Genomic DNA, 23,677 nt, shown 5'->3' on the forward strand with positions numbered 1-23,677 from the left:
AAGTCACTTACACCATGGATCGTCGGGACATCGCGCCAAATGAAGCTTAAGACCTTTAAATGGACTGAGCATCAACTCTTCATGAGCACAATGCAATGTGTGTATAAAATGATTATAGCTGCACCTTTAGTAAAAGTTTTAATCTAATGCCGGTAGCTTTTAATGAACGTTTTAATGCAATGATAATGATGAAAGCTATATGTAGCAGTAAAATACTTTCTTTATTCCCACATTCCCTCTCTTGACCTTCTGACAGGAAGGTCACCATACTTTGGGTTGTGTCACTCCTCGGCCCATTTGGCCGCCTCCAACTCTACCAGTGGCATCATGACCACCGGACCCATCGGTCCGGAGTCCACGGCCCTCGTTATTACCTTCTCCAGCAGTCCTCTGGCACAAGGAATGAGACAACACCTGCAGGTGACCAAGATCCCTAAAAAAGCGGCAATAGAAAGCATTGCAGACATAACAAACCCCTTCCATTGTCCAAACACGGATGTCATCCAGCTCTCCAGTGGGTTGTCAATTACTGAGTGTTCATGCATGGTTTTAGACAAAGTTTTCAGCCCCTCCAGAGCTCGGGTTACTGAGCCATCTGGAGCAGTGTTGTTGGGGATGAAGGTACAACCAGTGTGTGAATGTGTGTGTGAATGGGTGGATGACTGAATGTAGTGTGAAGCGCTTTGGGGTCCTTAAGGACTGAGTAAAGCGCTATACAAATGCAGGCCAGGCCATTTACAACACATGTCTCCAAACATGGCACACACGCCCCCTTTCTCCACCAACAACATGTCAAGGGCCATTCGATTTACACTCCCATCAACGAGGTCGGACCCATCTGCTCCGCGAACCCCTCCATGGCGTCTCTGGTTAGGTTAGAGAGTCTCAGCACATTATAATGGACATAGTTTATGCGATCAACATTCTTATTTGGAGTTATCCATATGAATATACTTTCAAATTCTGAAGCTACTTGGTCCACCAGTTTATACTCATTTGGAACTCCCCTGGGCACCCCTATTAAGTCAATCCAGGTGGGTGAGTTCATTCTACGGTCATAAGCATGTGTCTCCTGTGTCCCTCTCTTTGCCAAAATGTGTCTCTTACATCTGGCCGCCAAAGTGCGTGTGTTGCGTTGTGGTATGGCTTTTACTGTGTTCCCGATTAGCATGAGTGAAGCTCCTAATCACACCATGGCACACGTCCCCACACTTCCCACAGGAACACGAACCAAAAGGGTATTGCGTCCACAGTAATAATATAGCCCACTTTTCGCCCATGTTCCAATTATGGTGGCATCACTTACATTGTTTGTGGTTCTCCCCGTGAGTGTAACAGAGCACCAGCTTCGGTCAATATCTCCCAACTTGTACTTTACTGTGTCCGTTGTTGAGAATTTAAAATATGTATAGTTGTCTTGTTTTGGCATGAATGGTCCTACTTAAGTCTGCTTGTGAATTGGGGGAAATAAACTAAACAAGAGAGTGCAGTTTCCAGTACTCACCGCCTCTCTAGTCAGCCGCAACATGCAGTCATAGCCCCACTTGTCCTCTGGATACAGTGGTGCGGGCTCCGTGAACAAACGTGGTCTAGCTGAAGCACAGGCAACACAATCAGAGACATGTTGTTCTTTAGCATTTTGAGCCACCCAGTCCAGCCAGAAGTTACTGTCACTGAAGCCGGTGGCACGCTCAATTAGGTCCTGAGGCTTCAACCTAGTGTAATCCACCGTCAGGACTTTTCTCCCTTTTGGTTCTTGCTCCTCTGGTCCTACAGTTGATGACCCGTTTCCCAATTGCCCTGTTGTGTTTGTGAACTTCCTATGACCGACTTAGGTTTGGGACTGACCAAGTTTACTCTAATTACCCCAAATGGATCAGTTCCCGACACGTCCACCCCAATTACCAAATAAAACACGCCTCCCCGGGCTATTAGATTTGGGCAGCATGCTCCACGGCCCTAGGGAAAGTGTGACAGGGTTCTGTGAGGCAGAAAAATCCCTCTGAATTGCTATTCCCTTCAGGTTTTCGGGCACCTGTGGTTGCCAGCCCGCTCCTGTCCAACTCACAACACTATTCCAGAAACACCACTGCCCAGCCGTGTATGTCCTCACTGAACGACGAATCCCTGGACTGGAACGAGGGCTCCCTCCCCTGGTGCATATCATGGGGTGGCTACAAACCCACACATCATATCCCCTCCAGCTGCTATTTGTCCCTTTACAATTAATGACCTCACACAAGTCGAACGTGAATGAGCTTGTGGACCCTTTAACGTAGTCCAGTTCTATTCCCTTATATGTGCTGAGGCACCTATCCCGTTTACCTGACACCTCGTGCTTTGATCTTTTTGACGGCCCCGTATCGGTAATCGGTGTCTCAGACGGTGCTGGGCTGGCCTCCGTGTTTGGACAAGTCACGTGGGGTGCTCTGCAAGAGATAAACAAGAAAACACACGGCCATGGTCAATATTATTGCATACAGCAAACATGTGGTTATAAGGAACATTTTAATACGTTTCTTTTCATTATGTATCTCTGATTCGTGTGATGGCATTGTGTTGTGTGAATTTCTTTTGTACTTTAGCGTAAAATTTCTCTCCCTTTGGAGTTCTCAATTTGTTACCACTCCTTTCTGCTGTTCGGATGGTTTTCTGCGGTGCTCCTCTTCTTTCTTCGGCCTTCCAGGTAGACTGCTGGTCGGCCCGTTGCACAGGTGAGAGGGTTTATTATGCCTCTGTTTTGTTAACACCTGTGTTAGGTGGAGACGAGCTTTTCTCCACCAAGCTCTCGTCCGCCACAGCACACTGCGACCAGTGGAACCAGGTGTCGCCCCTTCCTTTCAGTTGAACTGCTGTTGTTGTTCGGGCAGTCACCTCGTATGGACCCGTCCACCTGGGCTCTTTCCGCTTTCATTTAATGACCTTCAGTCACACCGCTTTCGCGTCTGGGACCGCTCTGTCCACAGCATGTACTCCAGAGGCCACCTGTTGTGTGAAACTAGACACAAGAGTTTTTAATTCATTCCAATATTCTGTATGAGACCTGTTACTTTTGGTGCCTTGTTCCACCGGGACCGCTGTCCAGGGCGCCAGAAACTGCCTTCCCGTCAGCAGCTTATAGGGCATGAAACCCGTGGATTGGTCAACAGAACATCTTATGGTCATTAGAGCAATTGGCAGGGCTGCAACCCAATTCAACCCCATCTGTGCACAGATTTTACCCAATTTGTTTTTCAAATTTAGATTAATTCTCTCTACTTTCCCTTGAGACTGAGGATGATACAGTGTCCCAAACCTATGCTGCACTCCCAACATCCTCTCCACCTCCGCCAGGTCTTGGTTCTTAAAGTGGGTCCCATTGTCTGATCTAATGCTTTTGGGAAACCCAGGCCTGGGGATGTAATGGGTGACTAAATACTTAATCACACTTCTAGCATCCTCGATCTTGGTAGCCCATGCTTCTGGCCAACCGGTTAGAGCATCTACACACACCAACAAATACCTGACTCCCCCAGGGCCCATGTCAATCATGTCTGTAAAGTCAATGACAATCTCCTCTCCTGGTCTCTCTGGAATGAGAAACTTACCTGCTTCTGGCTTTATCACTGGCTTTGGATTGTGGGCCCCACAAATCAGGCACATCCTGGCTTTCTCCTTTATCATGTCTCTCAAATATGGGGGCCACCAGTGACACAGATTCCTCTCCATCTGAGCCACTCCCACATGGCTGAGCCCGTGCGCCTCTGTTATCTTTTGTTTCGCCATCTTGGCTGTCAGGACAGGTCGCCCACCTGCTCCTCTCCATAGGCCTCCCTCTTTCCAGGCTCCTCGGTTCTGCCACACCCCCTTTTCCTTCGGGGATGCCTCCTCTTGAGCCTGTCTGGCTTCCTCCAGCACATTGGTGCTTGATTCCTCTTCAGCAATTACCTGCACCATTTGCCTTTGTGCTTTGTAACCTGCTGCTTCCTTGGTGGCTTCGTCTGCTTTCTGATTTCCTTTGGCCACTATGTTCGTTGTTTGTGAGTGTCACTTGCATTTTATGATACTCACCTCGTCCGGGTCGTCCAGGGCCTTTTCCAGTTCCTCCATTTCTTTCTTGTGGCAAATGGGCGCATTTCCTATCATTCTGAACCCCGCTCTTTTCCAGCGAGCTCCACGTGGGCTGCTCCAAATGTGTAGGCTGAATCCATGTAGATGTTCACTCTCTTATCCTTAGCCAGTCTCAGGGCTTGACTCAATGCTATTACTTCTGCTCTCTGTGCTGACTGTTGCCCTTCAAGTCTCCTGGCCTCTTTGACCTCAAATTCAGTTCCTTGTCGGCAGATTATGGCGTAGCCTGCTTTCAGTCCTTCTTCATCTTGATGGCAGGATCTATCTGTGAACCAGTCCTCAGCTCCGGGATGGGCTCTACCTTCAGATCTTCTCTGATCTTTTCTTCAGCTTCCGCTTTTTTGACGCAGTTGTGTGGTTCTCCTGACCCCATTAAATCTGCCATATTGATTCCTTTGTGTGTAAATGTCAGATTTGGTGCATCTAGAACTTTACTCAATCTCTGTTGTGTCAGTGGTGTCATGGTAAGTGCTTGTGAGTTCACGTATGCCACTACACTATGTGTGGTCAGTACTTTTAATGGGTGTTCTCTCACTATGTGTGCTGTTTTCTGTATTATTTTTGCGACCCCAGCTGCATGTTGTGTGCATGTGGGATGTCTTGTTTCTGTTGGATTCAGTCTTATACTGACATACATGAGTACATCTCTCCCACACCCTTTTTTCTGAAACAACACACCGTTTACGATTCCGTGTGTTTCAGAAACATTTAAGTAGAATGGTTTGTCATAATTAGGTGTGGCCAGGTCAGTGGCTCTCGACAAGTCTTGTTTTAGTGAAATGAACGCGGTTTCTGTTGCGGACGTCCAAGGCAATTCAGTCTTAAGGTTTCGAACGCCCACCTTTCTTTATCAGGTCCCTTAAAGGGGCAGTTTTTCCCGCGTAGTTCGGAATGAACTGAATGAATAATATTATTATTATTGCCTGTGAAGGTTCTCAGTCATCCAGATCATCGTAGTCTAAGGAGCTTGCAAAGAAAAGCGTCTGGACTTCTTTAAGTTACTTGAAGACGTTTCACCTCTCATCCGAGAAGCTTCTTCAGTTCTAAGGTCAAATGGTGGTGAGTCCCAGATTTAAACCTAGTGGGAGTAACCCCCCACAGAGGGACAAAAGGACCCCCTGATGATCCTCTAATCGCCTGAGCCAAGGTGGGAAACTGGGCGTGGGTCCCAATCAGCCAGAGTTTCGGGTGAGTTCATTGTGAAACCTGGCCCCACCTTATCATGCGAATTCCTGAGGTCAGATGGCCCAGGATGTCAGACGGCGTTAAGGCGTCTGGGGAGGGATCTCAAAACTGGATTATAGATGGCAGACAGTTGGTGTCGTAAAGCACCGCCTCTGTTCAAAGATGGTCGCTCACAGTGGACATAGATGCCATTATGGCACCGGATACCGGTACCCATTGCTACTTAGAGGTGGGTGGATCGATCCAGATATCAATAGTATGGATCGATGCTAGCGCGATAGGATTGATATTTCATTTAATCCTAAAGGTTCAATATGTAGACTGCTGGGCTAAAAACCCTGTTTAAAACTATATGCTTTATTGTAGATTACTAAGTGCTAATAAACTAATTACTGCGGAAAGTAACACTCATAAATCTTGACACACGGATCAACACTACACAAGCTACCTTTGTAAGTTGAACGTATCAGTATCGGTATTGGTATCAGTAATACTAGTTACTTGGTATTGCACAGCACAAACAGCCAGTTTGACTGGTTATGCTGCAGACCACACATACACACAGACAGGTACTTTTTGCAGATGCACTTTCAGCAATTAATTTTCATATTGTAGCTGTTTGTTTATTTCTATCAGCACACCTGGTGACGCAGAACCTAAAGTGGGAGGCAGCAAAGTCTCCCACTGTCCTTTTGAGTGGGTTATCAGTCACTGTGTGATGCACAGTGTTGCTCAGTCACCCCTCCAAGTCCAGGACAGATAACACCAACTCTGAGGCACAGGTAGTTACACGCTCACCCCGCTGTTTAACAACAACAATATTAATAAAGATAGAGTAATGGCGATAAGGAGCTCTGAAACCTGACCTACATACAAACACATAAACTCAGTGAAGGTGACGATGTGTTAATCCACTCTCCCTCTCTCCGTGATTCACACACAGACCATGATGACGGTGACTGGAGGAGCGGAGACTTCTGACGTCAGACGAGGAGAATGACAAGCGCGTCCAATGAGGGGCCGAGGATGTGCAGCGCGAGGACGGAGCAGCCGACAGAAGGCTAATAACCATGCCAACGGAGGAATATAGCGCGCGCCGCTGACTGGGGGAGAAGCGCGCGCGAGAGACAGGGGGAAACCCCGAAAGAAGAAAATACTGAAAACACGTTCACGGGAAGTGGAGAATAAAGGAGGACGGAGAGAGATACGAGAAGCAGAAGCAGAAGAAGAAGACACGGAGCGGGTAAATGTGTGTGTGTTTGTGTGTGTGTGGCGTGGTCTTCATCCATCCCACTTTCTCTCTCCATCCTGCTCTCTCGCTCTCGCGCGCTGGCTCAGGGACTGCACTGCTGCAGCTGAATGAAACCGATGAAGGTATTTAAGCTTTTGTTCTGTCTTTGCTGCACACAGCCTGCCCTCAGTGCTGGAGGCTCGGCAGGGGCGTAAAAACAAAAAACAAAACAAACAAAAAAAAGGCTCGTGAGTGCTGTGTGCTGGGCTCTGGGGCGCACGAGCTCCCCGTTACCGCAGGGATGTGAGACCCCCCTCCTCCTCCCCCTCTCAGCTGCGGGGCTTTTGATGCTGGTGTAGGTGGTGGTGGTGGTGGGGACGGTGGTGACCTTCCCTGGACGTTTCCAGTCATTGACGGTGTGTGCGCGTGCGTGTGGGCGTGCGAGAGGAGGACTGAAGAGGACTGAAGAATAGAGGAGGGGGAGGAGGGGTGAGTGGGGGCGTTGAGGTGGGAGGTGCGAGAGGAGGGGGGAGAGATTTTTTTTTTATGAATGGAGCTCCACATCTCTCTTTGGCGCACGCGGCTGCGAGTGTGTGTGTGTGTCGCTGTGCGTGCGTGTGCGCGCGCGCTGGCTGCTCTGCTGCTGGGCTAAAATTAGCGTCAGCAGCCGCAAATATGTGGATCAGAATCCGAATTAAGCAGCTTCTAAATGAAAACTGTGGGCGCACGTGCCCGTGTCTGGGCTCGCGCTCACACACGCCACCGGTGAATAGGACGGCAGCCGTGCCCCAGGACGTCATGCACCATTTTTAGAGACGCTCTAAAAATAGACAGAGTCGGTGATGATTTTGGTTGTCCGGACTCTGTCAGGTAGGAGCGAGCCAGACTCTCGTTATTGTTATTACTGTTGTTGTTGACAGTATTGTTTATTTGGTGTATGTGTTGTTTTGCTTGAAGCCAAAATGGCAGGAAGAGTACTGCCAGTTATGGAAGACTTGTCCTTGTGTGTGTATGTGTGTGTGTGTTCACACCTGCTGATAATTACCTGTCAGCGTGGTGCACGAGCTGCTGATGACGTGCATGCTGGAGGGTAAAAGTGCTCGGTCGTTTTCACGAGTTTCTGAATGGATGAAAAAAAAGTGATTTTCTTATTTGGTCTCTTTTGTGAAACGGGATGGCTGAGCACACATCCCTGCTCCTCCTCCGCCTCCTCTTCCTCCGCCTCCTCCCTGCTTTTCTCGTTTGTTTTGCCCTCCTCTCCCCGTCTCACGTCCTCTTCCACTCTTTTTGCTTTCCTCTCGTCCTCACTTCCACTTCTGAAAACTTCTTCCATCGTGTTTTTAACTCATCTCTCTGCTTCCATCTTTCTGCTATGTCACATTCCTGCACACAAACGTCTGCACCTCTGCTCCACCTCTTTCCTGACTCACCTCTTCCTTTCTTCCCTCCTTCCTCCCTCTCTCCAGCTATGATTCTCTCCCTGGCCGCGGCGGCAGCCATGAGTAGCGGTGGCGGTAGCAGCCTCAACTCCTCCTCTCCCCTCGACCCCTTCGACTCCTCCACCTCGTGGAGCCTGGTTGAGGACCCCGCCAACTCTTCGTCAGAACCTGTAGTGCAAACTGTGACCCCTGACCTCCAGCCAGCGACCACCGCCGTCGCTCTTCAGGAAGTCAGCCCATGGGACATTGCGCTTTGCGTGACGGGGACTCTCATTTCCTGCGAGAACGCCCTGGTGATCGCTGTGCTGTTCTACACGCCGACGCTCCGCGCTCCCATGTTCATCTTGATTGGCTCGCTGGCGGTGGCGGATCTCCTGGCCGGCCTGGGCCTCATCTTGAACTTTGTCTTCACCTATCTGATCGACAGCTCGGTGGAGTTCGTGACATTGCTGTCCGTTGGACTGCTGATCTCGGCCTTCTCAGCGTCTGTCTTCAACATCCTCGCCATCACGGTCGACCGGTACCTCTCGCTCTACAACGCCCTGACCTACCACACTGAACGGACGGTCACCTTCACCTACGTCATGGTGGTCTTTATCTGGGTGTCGTGCCTCACGCTTGGCCTGTTGCCGGCACTGGGCTGGAACTGTCTGAGAGACGAGAGTACGTGCAGCATCTGCCGACCGGTCACTAAAAACAACGCCGTGGCTCTCGCCGTCACTTTCTTATTGGTCTTTGCCCTCATGATGCAGCTCTACCTTCAAATCTGCAAAATCGCCTTCCGCCATGCGCAGCAGATCGCGGTGCAGCACCAGTTTTTGGCCATCTCCACCACCAAAGGTGTCTCCACACTGTCGGCCATCCTGTGTGCCTTCGGGGCATGCTGGCTGCCGTTCGCCATGTACTCCATTGTGGCTGACTCCAGCTACCCCGTAATATACACCTACGCCACGGTCCTCCCAGCCACCTGCTGCTCTGTAATCAACCCCATCATCTATGCGTTCCGAAACCCAGACATCCAGAAGTCGCTATGGATGGCCTGCTGTGGGTGCGTCCCCTCCAACCTCTCCTTAAGACCCAGGACCTCCAGTGATGTGTAGCAGGGAAGGTTGGAGTCTCCTTAGTGTGATGCTTGAGGTCGAGTCAGGGTTGGAGGGACAGGAGGTGGCTAGGAGGAAAGAGGAAAGAGATTTCCTCTGCTTCTCATATCGGGGCAGGCTGATGGCGAACACTCAGCTGGCCGCTGTAGATGTGGCACTGGCGGCTGATGGAGAAGAGGACGATGCATAGTCAAAAAAAACAAGAAAAAGAAAAACGATATGAAAGTTTGTAGCCTTGAGAAAACCAAAATCATGGATGGAGATGGTGTGGAAACCAACTGCAAACACCTGTTTAAGGTATCCTCATCATGGCTGTGGGAGCTGAGGCAGGCTGTGGGGGAAGTGTCAGGTGACTTTTCCACTGGCCTCTGTTAGGGCACGAAAAGTGAGTCCTGCTTCTCAAGAGTAGCATATATGTGAAGCTGAGATTTAGTAAGAAAGTTGCTAAATCTCTGCATGTCCTGAGGCTGGGCAGCACTGCATGGTTATGCAATCAGAAGGAGTGAAACAGTCTTAAAATACTTGTTTGTGTTTTAACTGATGTGTTTGAAATTAAGTGGCGTGTGGATAAAAATACAATGAGCTAAATATACACAAGGAACGACCTTGAAAATTCACAATGAGCTACTTTCTCCTGGTAAAAAAACGAGAATATTTCCTCCCTGGAAACATTTTGAGCAATGTTTCCTTCAGCTGATGCAGATTAAGTAGCTGAGTCTTGCCCATTAAGCCTTTTCCCAATGCCAGAAGCACAGCCTTTATTATTTGTTTTTCCCATTTCGATGCAAGTTTCAGGAAAGAGTGAAAAAAAGCTAATCACACAACATCCCTCCTCAAACATTCAAATCCGAAATGAAATCTAATGTACCAGTCTCTGAATGCATAAACAAGCCCGGCTAGTTTGAAGAATCTAGAGAGGGATTTCCATATTTAGACTGGCATGTGTTGTCCTTGGTTCGTTGAAATGAAATCTGCTCCGCAACGGAGAAAAATGGGTTTCTCAGCCTGCCGCTGTGCCGTGACTGCGAAGCAGAGAGAGCTGAATTCAGCACCAAGGACAGCGTCACTGCAGAGCGCTGCTACCCTGGGAATGCTCTCTGCTGCGGGGAGGGAGAGCGCCGGAAAGTAGGCTACGCTGTTCTTTACACCCTCTTTATGGGGAAATGTGAGACGGGCCTTAAAGGAGCATTTCAGCATGATTGGAGTTTCTTTCACCCTTTTGTCCACCCCTGGATGGATAAAGGTATTTAAAAATTTGTGTTTGCTAAAACTCTTCTGTTATGTGATTGCTTCAGTTTCAAAAAGACATGCAGAACAACATTAATAGTGCTAGTTAATCACTGTGGCACAAGAGAGCACAAAAGACATTTATGATTAGTATCAATAGCTAACATCTGCAAACCTTATGTCTCGGTTTGGATACTTCCATGCACTTTGCATTTACGCTATGTCCTTACTTGCATAGTGTTTAAAATTAAACGTGGTAATGTTGTTTCAAACTGACCACAGCAAGCTGTATACTTTCCAGAAATGATGACTGGACATTGATCGGAGCCTGACTGATCTATCAGTGGGATGATATAATCAGCTTTTTGGTATTGTTGTTTAAAACGGCGGATAAATTAAAATTTAACAAAGATTTGATGGGAGAAACTCCAACTTCAAACTTGTTATAAGTGTTGAAGATTTGTCCACCAGAGGGCACTCTGCAAGTAACCTGTTGGCGACACGTGTTTGGAACACCACAAATACGACAATCAACTGATTCAGACAGAGACAGGCAGAGCGTAAACGGGTAAATAAATAACTACATATAACAAATGTTTAAAAAGTCTGTTTAGATTTCATGTGTCTGACAGAATTTTTTTTTTTAAATATATATCGGAATTTCAGATTTTTAAATGACCAAATATTGGCATCAGTATCACTGTCAGTGTATAACAGTGATTATCCCACTAGCTGCTGCAATCTGAACATTTACTACTCCCTTAGCAGCTGACCGCACATACGACAAGATTCCTCTGCAATAAAGAAACTGATTTAACTTTCATGAACAAGTAAAGCAAACCAAAGTTGGTCTCGTGAATGCTATTTAGCTGGCTAGCTAGCATTGGGAGCTAGCATCGTTGCTTGGAATGTATTTCCTTTCTGTCATATTGCTGTCTGAAATGTTTTGGCCATTTCTTCTACCATGTAGCAAAAGCAGCAATTATTTGGGGTGGAAAGTGTAAATAACACTACACCACATCAAAGCATACTAAAGATTTGCTGCTCGTTCTTTAGCTGGCCTGTCATTGTTGTATTAATGTATTGATTTTTTCTGAGGGGTCCTGTTCTTTTATTACGCGGCAAAAATGGCGACTATTTTGAAGAAGAAGGGTAAAGAACGCCACACGACATGTACTGCAAGTGCATAATAAATGTTTGCTGCTAGCTATTTAGCTGGCAAGCCAGAATTGGCCTGACACAGTTCCTTACAATGTATCAGCTTTCTGCTGTTTAAGAAATTTCTGATGATCTATCTAACCCTAAAGCGAAGAAAATTTAGCAACTATGGGCGAAACAGCTGCAAGCAACGTAAAGTGGATGAGATCTGAGATAATCTTTTTTTAAAGCCCAGAAGGGACTACCAATGTGAACTAATAAGAACACAGGACACATATGACCTGTTAGTAAATGAGTTAGAGGGTTACCTAGGCAACCGCAGCCTGGAACACCTACAAGCTGTCAGCTTCAAAGCGATGTGCGTCAAGCGAATCGTTTACTTTTATGCTTGAAATACAAAGTATGGAAGTATCTGAGACACAGCTATGGTAAAAGCTCAGCACTGTTTAAGACCAGCATATTATAAGCCTAATTTGACCCCTGCCAGGCCAGTTTTTAATTATTTTTTAGATAAAAGCTACAATCGTTATTTTAGCCAAAGTGTCTTTTTAGCATACTCTTGTTGTTTGATGTTTCGACACATAAAAAACTATCAAAAAACTTTAAAACTGGATTAAAGATCCAGAAACATGGCTAAATTACTTCTCTGATGGAAACTCTGTCTATAATGCACAATCATGAATGTATTTAAATATCGGCCTCGATATCAATCTTAAAATATTTCCAGGAGTCAGTCAATCAAAACAATGACCCCGTCCTCTCTGTCCCCGTGTTTGCGATCAGCAGAAATTCCCGTCGTCACTGGGAAAGGTGAGAGCAGCTGATATTTTTCTGAGGCGAACAGGACCTGTGTTTTTCTGCAATCTCCATAAAGCTGTTTTGGCCATGCGGCTCTAAAGTTAGACGGCACTCTGGCTCCACAGCCCCATTGATTTTACATTAGCCGAGCTGAGCACAATCCATATCGAAAAGGTCGTTTTTCATCGGGGGCAGCTTTGGTCAGCTACGCTACGCTTTAAGTCATACTTGCGATTCTTGCACCTCTGAAAATAAATGAAGAATGGATGTGTTTTGTATTATTGCTAAATATTTGTAATGCTTACGCTTAAACACTCATAGATGTATGTCATAGATTCAGGGGAAATGGCAAAAGTCTATATATTAAGAAGGAAACAAAGCACCATATGGCGAAAAATTTTCTGGCTTCCATTTTAATTTCCCTATGTGCAGCCTGTCAGCAGTAGCTGGGTACCTTCTGCAGACATGCACACAGTCTCACCCCGCCTTGAAGAAGCAGTGCAGCTCCGCCGCGAGCCACCTCTGAAGGCTCGGCAGGTTAATGAGAAGCAAGAGAGGTGAGGTGACGTGGCGTGAAATAGAAACACCAGGCGAGACGCGCTTTAACGCAACCTCAGGTCACGTCCACCATGCACCCAATCAGGATGAAGTTATTTCCCCACTGAAAGGGCATCATGCACCGTAAATCCAGCTAATGATAATAATATCTGAGCAGTAATGGTACAGGGAGCTGGCCTAATGTACAGAGAATGCTGTGAGGATGAGTTGGAGAAGGGATTTATTGCCAACCTCAATCTGTATTTAAATGATCTGCGGAGATACTTTTCACTTTCGTGTTCCTCAGAGCAACCTCGGAGAGAGTTTCAATGACTAAGCTGCTGGCATGCTGCTCATATACATGTGTGGGAGGTGTGCTGGCTTTGGGAAAATAGTTTATGGAAACTGGGCTGTAGTTTCGAACTGCAACAGTAAGACTCAGCACAGGAAAAAAACTGTGTAACTACAGGGAGTCACTTCCAAATTCAACGCTTTCTACCAAATAAATCGCAACATTATGGCGTGAAAGCAAAAAACACACATGTACTCAATGAAACTCTGAAAATGGCGCACAGGAGAAGCAGGTATTTTCTTTTTCTATGATGTAAATTAAAGCTTAGAGTAGAAGTATTTTCTACTTTTCTTGGCAGGAAGCAACAATCAGTTGTTTTTGCAGCAGTTGTTAGCAGAACAACAGCCACACGAGTTTCTGTCAATGATTTCCTTTGGAAACGGCAGACTCTCTTGTGTCTTCTTTTGATTTCTATTTGTTTGGTTTTGGCCTTATTGGAACAACAAAAACTCCTTCGCAATAATGTCCAACTGTGTTTTGCTGTGTACAAAAAGCCACAAGCGAGAAATGGAGAGAGAAAGAGAAGCGGTCGGCTTTGGAAGATTTGCAGAATAACTCAAAGTAAATGTTTCAAGGCAACAAATGGCACATTGGGTTTTATTGGAAAGAAATATGATCCTGGCTGCCTGGTCGGGGTTTTCTAAAAAGCATGGAAAACCTAATGAGTAAATAAATGCTCAACTTCTTTTCTTAGCTCATCTACTGCAGACAGAAACCTCCAAAATAAAACGCATCTGCAGCCATTTTACTAATTTGATAATTTAATTATAAAACCACCAGTTGAACAAGTTGCCGGTGCGACCTCTTCCCTTCCTCTCTCTTTTGCTCAATCACTGCATTGATGGAACTGCCTAATGGTAAACCACCTGCATCAATTATTAAGTGAAATATTTTCAATTACTCTGAGGCTGGAAGCATGATGTGGATGAAATTTGGCACTCGGTGAACCGCAGCAGTGCGCGAGGGAGGGTGAAACATATCCACGCACAAGAGTTGAATGAATCTATTTCACACAGGAAACTGATGCGGATCCTTTTGGCACACAGTTCTCTTGTATGCACAATGATATGCGAGACTTGCCTGGTCACCTGTGTTTGGATATGCTAGATGGGACATGCAGAGCAGTCACAAATGAGGTGAGGATAATGTCACATCCGGTACGGTTTCTAACAGATGGCCAGTGTTGCCAGTGGTACAGTTTGGCCCTTTAATTGTAATAGTAAAAGAAGACCTGCACTAGCAGGGATGTGGCTTTTAAACTCATCTTCTTTCCTCTTAAAGGCTAATCAAACCTATTAGAGAATCATGAAGCAGAACTGGATTGAAGGGAAATAAATTTTGAGGCTTGTTTTAGATTCTGTAAGGCCACCTAAAAATGTCAACATTTGAAATTGTCTTGACTCCAGATATGGCATGGGAACACCAGCATTTACCATTCTAATCTGTTCAGCACTTATTTATGAGGAAGAAAACAGGAAAACATAAACAGTGTAAAGAATGTATGTAGCCACGTGACCTCACCTATTGGTTTATGAAACCCTGTTTTGAACTCTTGCCATTATAAAGAAACCTAGTAAAGGATTGGCTCATTGGCTGATGGCACATGTTGAGGATTTCAACCAATGGACATATCCTGGATGACTCTCTTTTTTAACTATATAAGAATGACCAAAATTTACAAAATGGCATTCACGTTTTATTCACTATGACCTGAAGCTAGGAACTGAGACCATAAACTCATAAGAAGAGTGTTTGCAGAGATCATAGGGAAACTGAGGCGAGGACCATTTTCCCAAAGACTCAAATACAGCTCAGCAATGACTTTCAGGAAGTGAAAATCCTATTCATATTCTCCATAGGGAATCTGACTATGAGCCATAATGTGGAAACAATCAAAAGTAGACTTAGTATAAGCTATGACATTCCTACAGTTTCCTAAATCCAAACAGCAACATATCTAAATGTGGATTTCAATGATACCATGGAAATTTTTAAATTAGCGAACGCCGCATTACTTAGTCTACGTCCACATGCACATGGATATCTTTAAAAACAGGGATTTTTTCAAGTTTGTTTCCAAAAATATCTCTGTACTCAAGTTCCATCAAGATGATGAAGGATATCCATAACCCTAACCATATGGAAATGTTGGCAAGTCAGAAGCTCACAAACAATAAAATAGAGAATAGAATAGAATAATCCTTTAATTGTCCCACAAGGGGAAATTTGGTTGTAACGGCAGCCAGAAAGACACATATACAACAAACAGTACACAGGACACAGAACAGAAACACACGCAGTTTGTCTTACATATTTACATTAAGGACAATGGTTACTATAAACAGAGTCCAGAAAAGAGATAGTGGCTAAAGAGATAAAGATAAATATCTTTGATGCTCTGAAACAAAAGCTCAGTTTTTCTTGTCCACATGTAGCCGCAGAAACAAAGTTTCTGAAAGTCTTCACCCTGGCAGGAGTTCTTTAAAAAAAAGTCCTGTTTTAAAGCCTCGTGTTGTAGCCATCTTGGTTTAAAAGTACTGTACTAATATCCATGAATCTAGCATCCTGTTAGCTACCTTGCTAACTAGCTTGCTAGCTATTAATAGGCTAGCTACCTTCAACTACTTCTTTGCCTTCACAAACTCCTTTTATTCTATTGAATTATATACAGTTTAAACAACAAAAAACTCATGGTGTAAACAGCCCATTAAAGATGAAGAAAACAGATGCTTAGAGAAATATTGTGACTAATTGGCATTAGCAGGTTGCCAGCTAGCGCTAGCATGTCGGCATCTCAGTAAGTTACATATTAATCACATATTTTATGAAATAAAACCACATAAATTTTACTTTTTTGTGTGACGAAAGCCTAAAGATATAATCTCTCTCTCTTTTTTAAAATAACATAATTCTCAGTGTGTTTAAATATTTGGTGACCTTAAGTCTCCAATTGAAAAGCTGTGATTGAAATTTAAGGACTTCAGTTTTGCACTTTCACAGTACTATTTAGGCAGTTATTGGGTGTCCAAAAAACTAAAGCAAAACTCACAATGTTCATTTGATCCAACTCTGCATAAAATCTTAAATATAAATATATATTTAATTGCTATATATAAATATAACAAGCCTGCTGAAATCCAAACACAGCGGCAACTAATCAGTCGCTGTGAATTCCAGATGTATTTTATAAACTGTCCCATCTGGCATGTCCATCAAGCGGTTGTTTTAACAATTAATAAGACTCATCTGTGAATATGCCACTACTCAGTCTACCATTCCTGGGACAGGAGTGGAGCGACCACTCACTGTGTGTTTGTGTATGTGTGTGTGTGTGTGTGTGGGTTTAACGCGTGTGCCCGGGATCATAGCCAATTGTAATGAACCATAGCAACTCTAACTGTAAACACAAACACGCAGAATGGTTTTTGTCAGCCGCTATACAGGACTTATAATTCAGTTTTTAAAAAGAAAAGAAATACCATACAAGTGAGCGTGTAGAGCGCATGTGTGCGTGCGTGTGTTATTTTTCTTATGCAATGCTGTACAGAAATGTATATTTTTGTAATGTTCATCAGGGCATGAGTTACAAGACATGGTCGCTGCTGTGAGTCTGTTGTGAGCGTGTGTTTCTTCCTATTCTTCTGTGTTCTTCCTATAAACAAACGTCAAAAGTTTCTTTGGGGGGGAAAGTTGTGTGTCGGATATGCTTAAAAAAAGTGCCATAATTTTTGACTTTCTAGTGTCTTATTTTTTGGTTTGTATATATCTTAAGTTAATCGGAGGGCAAAGACGCAAAGTCGTTAGAACCAGTAAATCTTTCTGACCTATATATACTTATTTTTTGCTCTAACTGCAGATAAACACAAGCCTCGATACAGATTGCAGTAAAGTGAAGGGTTTTATCTGTTAAAAAAGAAAGGGGGGGGGGGGACAATCGCACTGATCGACAGGGAGACGGAGAGTTCGTGAGCAGCAGTTTTACGTCACAGAGTCAGGGCTCCGGTGACGTCATATTGTCTGAGTCGTGTCTAAGGGAGCAGGTCGTTTCAAAGACACCCCCTCCTCTGTTTGAAAAAACTTCACTTTTTCCTCCTCCCCATCGCTTTCACTCACCTGCCACTCCCCCCCCCCCCCTTTAGAAAACACCCTTTTCCCCTCATTTCTTTCTATCAATCTTTTTTACTCCCCCTCCTCTTCTTTCCATTCAGCCCGTCTTTGCCATCCTCAACTCCTTCCTCCCACCTCCCTCTGTCTCTTTCTCTTGTCTAACATTTTGCTATCCGTGGCCTGCAGGAAGCTAGTCGGTCAGGCGCCGTCTAAAAATAGTCCCCACCGAAAGCAGATTAAAAAGAAAAAGAGGAGTAGAAAAGAAAAAGGAGGGGTGGGAGTAAATAAGTCGAAATGAACCAGGGGGCAGAGGCAAACCTTCACCTTGCTGCGGTAGGCAGAAAAACATTGCCGGTCTTTGTTTTCTTCGTTCTCGTGTGTCTATTTTTATATACAGTCTCCTTATCCATCCTTTAAAGCCTCTTTTATTTTCTTGTGAGCACAAGCATTTACATGAAGGTTCTGTTTATTTGTGTTTTTTTGAAAAAAAGCAGGGTTTGGGGCGAGTGCCTACAGCAAATAAGCAGGACCAGCTCAACTGTCAGTCAGGCTTATAATGTGTCTCCTCTGTAACCTACAACCTGGCAGAGATTGTCAATTGATTTCAAAAAAACCATTATAGAGCTAATTTTCTATCGGACCGAGTATGGCCTTCACGGACAGAAAAAGGCGTAGTTTTACGCATCGATGCTGTCGGTCCCGATGAGAAGCAGCACCGAGCGTGTTATTGGGTAACAATACTGTGATGTCAGAGAGCTAATATGATGTTCTTGAATCATTCTTCCTGGATTTCTATGATTTCTTACTGTGTTTCCTTTGATTTTTGCTCCTCTCGGGTTTGTGCGGCAACACGGTCGGCTCATGATTAAAAAGTACAAATGCACTTTATAAGATGGACATGTTACACATTGCACTTGTAAATGTCGAATGTAAAACCTTGAAGAGAAAGATTTATTTTTACTATTGTAAATAAATGAAAAGAGAAACAATGAAAAAAAAAAGACTGCAAAAATTGAAAGAAGAAAAAGTGGAGAATAATTTGCCAAATAAAATAAAAAGAATAAAAAAGGGGAAAAAAAAATTCTGGAGTGGAGTAACGTCATTGCTTTGTAGGTTGTGTGACATTATCGGTGTGTGGGTGTCATTTTCGAGTGTGTGTGGGGATTATGAGTGCGTATGAGTCAACATTGCAGGTCACTGTAGTGTAGAAGGAAAGCCTGGGAATAAAAAAGAAAAGATGGTGCTGAATTATTAAACCACTCCCTGCTTGCATAACAGCAGAGAAGGCGAGATATCCCGGCAGGGAGAAGAGGGATCGGGAAAGAAGAAGGGACAGATTCCAATAAAAGATGCAACACGCACACAAAAAACACGTTTGATATTCCCGGAGAAGAAAACAGGAAGCCCAGAGGGACAGGATGCTGGGAAAGGTGTGAGAAAGTGTATATGTATTTGTGTGGCAACCTAAAAACTAAAAGAAACACACACATTTGTGTGATCTACACGTCTTTAGGTTGGTGTATTCCCTGGAGACAACGATAGCCATAGCGAGGGTGCTGCTGAAGGGTGGGGTCTTGATAAATAATTAACGGCGCTGCAGACTTGGTGACGCAGGTGAGCGTGTTTATCGTTTAACCTTTAATTAAGTTCTTGATAAACACGTTCACCTGCTAGCGTGTGGGTGACAGCGTGAGACTTTAAAAGGTGATGTTCAAACTCCTTGACTCACCTCTATGCGGTCTCCACATGGAGGCGAAGAGCTCCGCCGTGTGGCCAGAGGTGAGTACTGCGCAGTCAGGAGACTAAGGGAAAAGACGCAGCATCCACACACACACACACACACACACACACACACACACACACACACACACGATGGGCTTCTTTTACGTCATTACAGCAGCTCTCTTGCAACAAGCACGAAGCAAAGCCCTTCTCCCCTTTTCCTTATCCTTACTGTCTCCTTCTCACTCTGTATGCACCCTTACACCCTCAGTGAGTCACAGCACTCTCTCCACCATCTGCTGCAGGATGCTGCAAATCACCTCGATGTATGTGCATGTGTTCGAGGGAGAAACGAACGCACAGAAGGTGGTGATGTTTCCGCATCTGTCGTGTCTGACTCGACACGCACACACATCCTGAGCCTGATATGAAACTGATTAACATTCGAATGGAGCCTGTGACGATGACTTACTCCATGTGGCGAGGAGATGATTCACGAGTGGACTTAATGTAAAACTGAAAGTTATTAAGTCACTGATCTGGCATATTTTAAAGTTTTCCAGGAACTGATGATTTTTTTGGTAAATGGAGCATCTAATACACGTGACCCTGAAAAATGTGACATGATTTAATTCTCGCTGTTTGGCGCCACTGAGACATACAAAAACAGTCCCCTTCAGATGCATGGACAAGGGATTTGGTAAGTGTGAGAAGCCTTAATGCTACAAAAGCACAGCTATATACAACAGAGAACCTGTTATGTTTTCCTGTTTATTGTCATATTTATTCTGCTACATGCACATATTAAACATGACCAAAGTTTCAAATGATGAAATCAGCGTACAGTTATGGTCAGAAGTTTACATCCACCCTTCATGGGCATGAATGTCAGGGTAATTTTGGGCTTTTAATCATATCTTTGAACTGTTTGTTTTCCAGGGTGGGATGATTGGCCAGCACACATAGGCTTTAGAAAACAAGAATTAGGTGCACAAGTCTGAATTTATTTTTCTGAATTTCTCTAATCCACACATGGTCAAAAGCATACCATATACCAGTATTATTGACAGCAAAACAGCCCAGAGCATGATGGTACCACCACCATGCTTGACAGTTGGTATCCGGTCGTTAAGTGATGACGCGACGAATCCTACTTCCGGGCCTAAAGTAGTCTGCGTTTAATATGGCTTTTGTGTTGTTAACATGTTTAATGTTTTGTATTTTCTTCTATTTGATCTCAAAAAGCTCCTAAAACAGTCAGCGACCACTGTTGACCTCCCTCAGCTTTTATTACCGCTAATCATTTATTTAAGCTCAGTTTTTAAAACCTTAGGATGTAACTACAGCCCAGCCCATGCAGCAGTATATGAATGACTAACTTCGTATTGTGGATGGATTATCTCAGTTGTTCTCCTGGCTGAAGTTTGGTCCTTTTACAGCATCCTGCCATGCGATTACATTTGTTCCTGACCACCGAGAACACTCACGTTAACTTTTATCGAGTGGAAAAAAAGTTAGCTTGTTTATATTATGCTAACATAGCTGTGTCGCTAGCGGTCACGTAGCACATCATTATATACCAGCTAGCCCAACTTCAGTAACCCTACAAACGTCACTGCTGTTTAGTTTTCTGTCTTGCCTGGATGTTAAACTCAATTATTACACCTGGTAGAGCAGAACGCTGATAATTTTATTAAAGATGAAAGACTTTAGACAGTTTTTCAACCCTCAGTAATGCCATAGTGATCGTTTGATATATGGACCTGCAGCGGAGTTTAGGCCCAGACACGGCTAGTGACGTCAGACTTAACGACCGGACAATGGCGTGTCCAGCGGGGTGGCCTGGGGGGGCACAGGCCACCCCCCCAACCAGACTGGCCACCCCAGGTGCCACCCCAAAGGCAAAACAATACAATTCAATCAAATATCAAATGTCCGATTATGTTTTCACGGTGAAGCTCAGATATCCGAGTGTAAGTGAATGCAGCATCGGCTTCTGCGCTATGTGCATCACGTTAGCAAAGGTAGGAGAGGCAAGTGCGAAAGACGGCACCGCAGGAAACAATTTTTCGGTGAAAGAAAATGAGGACAGAATAAATGTCCCGGTAACTAATATCAAGTTTGTTGAGTTTAGTAAACTTCGGTGAAATTAGAATACCAAGGAAAAAATAACACTTAAAGAATTATTGCAGCCCTCGAATATTTCAGACAGTATGCTACTGAGGGCAGCTAACATAAGAGTTATGAGTTATAAGATATCATCTAAGTCGTAACATTGCTGTATGGAGCTGCAGATTTGGTTGCAGGTTAACATAGCTGGACTGGCCATCGGGCATACCGGGCATATCCCCAGTGACTTATTTTTTATTTTTATTTTGTAAGGGCATGAACAATGAGAGGTGGTGGATTGGCCAGATGCAGGTCGATGTGTAAAAATAACTCAGTTGTTTGGTGGTGGCTATGGCGGGGCTTCCACAGAGGCCAGCAGGTGGATGAGGGAAGGGGAGGCAGGAGGAGAGACCCGAGGCAGCCGCCAGTCCGAGTGTCAGGTGAACTGAACTTCAGGTAAGAAGTTATGACCTGCAGTCTATCTGGGTCAGATATAAACCAAGTTTAGGTGGAGTTTATTTTTGTTGTGCTGACTTTTTACCGTCAGTTGCAATAACTCATACTGCCCGAGCTAGCATGACGGAGTTTCTGTACAGCTGTTCAGTTGCTATGATGTTACTGATAGTGAACTTTATTTTATTCATAAGGTTAGTTAGTAGAGTTGCCAACGGCTCCTTAAAAATGGAATGGTCCCTCATTCAGAGAAAATATCATGCGTTTGGTATTGAGCTGAGAAGAGACGCAGTTTGTCCCGAACTTTAGCTAGAATGGAAAAAGACAAAGCTGGATTTATTCTGTCTTTACGCTGCACAGCTGCCTCTTCTCTCATCTCCCCCTGCCTCTTCTGTTGCTACTTCAATCATGAAACTGATCAATGATCAGCTGATCGTCTCTCTTGTTTATTTATCACCCACTTTGCGCCAGAAAGAGGAAACCAGCAGATGTCGCGCTAAACAACAGCAGCACGTTTAAGCTTGATCAGCTGTTGTTAGAATTTATTTAATATTAATTTCCAGTATCAGCTGATGTTTGCTGGAGCCACAGCTGTAAAGCTGCTGGTCATGATGTTGGTTTGTATATGTGGTGAGAGGGAAACATGAAGATGAAACCAGGAGATGTCCTTACTGGATCATCAGAGCTGAACAGGTGATGAAGAAACAGGTTTAGGTGACATGAATGAGTTGAAGGGAAGTTATGAACTGTTTCTGAGAGACAAATAACACCAGGATCCTTTTTTAGGTAGCTGACAGCTGGTAACTGTGCAGGGGCGGGTCTAGCAAAGTTATGCCAGGGGGCCAGGTAGGGAATTAACAGGGAGAGGTGGGCACAAAGAAATACTTTTCTTTCTTATTCTCATTTAAAATGTCTAGCTTTTATTAAATAATTATCTGAAGCTTACAACCAAAGTTTTTATCTGATGTAAAATGTATAGAAATCATACATATACCAACAAGACTGTACATCACTGTCACAACAGCGTTTGTTTTCATTCAAAGTCTTTATGGCTTTAATACCTGGTGGGCCGGTCTGTAGTCAAAATGCCCGATTTTCTGTCCCAGTCCAGCCCTGCAGGTTAATACTGGCAGTGTCACCATGCCAGCTGACTGGTGTTGTTCTTTATCAATATTACCAAAGTTTACCATAAGGCAGCATAGAAAGCATTTACTTGCTTTCAGGTTTTATTCAAATGTTAGTCTTTTCATTTGTTTCCCCACTTTTTTCCTGTTTCAAAATCAAACACCAGTTTGTGAGAAGATTATCTTCTTTTTTTAACAGGCAGATAAAATTTTACATTGGCATTGGCTAATTTGTCAATTGTTTGTTACAAATGTTCGTATTTTAATATTCAAAAATGTTTTTGCCCAAAACATATGTGCACTACATGTCAGTAAAAATACTATGCAAATATTGCTGTCCTTGAATGCTGAGTAAACACTGACAAAGCACTGATTGTATCTCTTGTACTTTATCAACGCAGTATCTAAAAACTTTGCACCGTAGTGGTTAAAATCTTATTCTAATAAGAGTTAAAAGCTCATTCGGTTATTAGGTTTATAGGATTATTTTTAAACATTATCTGCCAATTACATCTGCCACCCTTCTCCAAATCTGTGCCCCTACCTGGCCCCCCCAACAAAAATTTTCTAGACACGCCACTGCGACCGGATAGGATTTTTAGGTTGTAAAGCTTCACCTTTATTCCTTCAAACATACCTCTTGTCATTGTGGCACAAATCGTTCACAAGCTACTGCTATGTGAACACAGAAGGAAAACTCGACTTCGCCTAGGTTTTACCATGTGCGCTTTGGACTACCGTAACTCATCGACCATTTGAGCTAGAAAAAAAATTCACCTGGTTACTGAAAGAAGAGAAGCTGCGCTTTACAGGGATATTTGGTGTATTACGGTAGCACAAACGGTTTGCAAGCTACTGCTCTGGAAAAAGAAAAGCCAACTCCACTTAGGTGCGCTTCACACTAGCGTAACTCCTCGACCATTTGGGCAAGAGAGACATTTCAAATGGTGACTAAAAGACAAGAAAACGAGCTTTACGAAACTTCACGGTGCATCATTAGGGGGCACAAGCTGCGACGGTCCAAT

The 23,677-nt window shown here is 44.3% G+C and overlaps 1 protein-coding gene and 1 long non-coding RNA gene across 3 annotated transcripts in view; both read left to right on the forward strand.

Moving 5' to 3' along the window:
* Positions 1–6,266: 6,266 nt before the first annotated feature.
* On the forward strand, positions 6,267–18,271 carry gpr185b (G protein-coupled receptor 185 b). Its single transcript, XM_082527527.1, has 2 exons — positions 6,267–6,538; positions 7,993–18,271. Exon 2 carries the CDS (start codon positions 7,995–7,997, stop codon positions 9,063–9,065), a length of 1,071 nt encoding a protein of 356 aa, XP_082383653.1. The 5' UTR covers positions 6,267–6,538; positions 7,993–7,994; the 3' UTR covers positions 9,066–18,271.
* Positions 18,272–20,983: 2,712 nt separating this feature from the next.
* The window catches only part of LOC309697815, a 332,892-nt gene continuing 330,198 nt past the window's right edge, over positions 20,984–23,677 (forward strand). For both annotated transcript variants that reach the window (XR_014273919.1, XR_014273920.1), the window contains exons 1-2: positions 20,984–21,071; positions 21,349–21,531. This is a non-coding gene — a long non-coding RNA (uncharacterized lncRNA). The remainder of the gene's footprint in view (positions 21,072–21,348; positions 21,532–23,677) is intronic.

Source organism: Aulonocara stuartgranti, assembly GCF_965226115.1.
Source record: "Aulonocara stuartgranti genome assembly, chromosome: 3".
In the NCBI taxonomy this organism is placed as follows: domain Eukaryota; kingdom Metazoa; phylum Chordata; class Actinopteri; order Cichliformes; family Cichlidae; genus Aulonocara; species Aulonocara stuartgranti.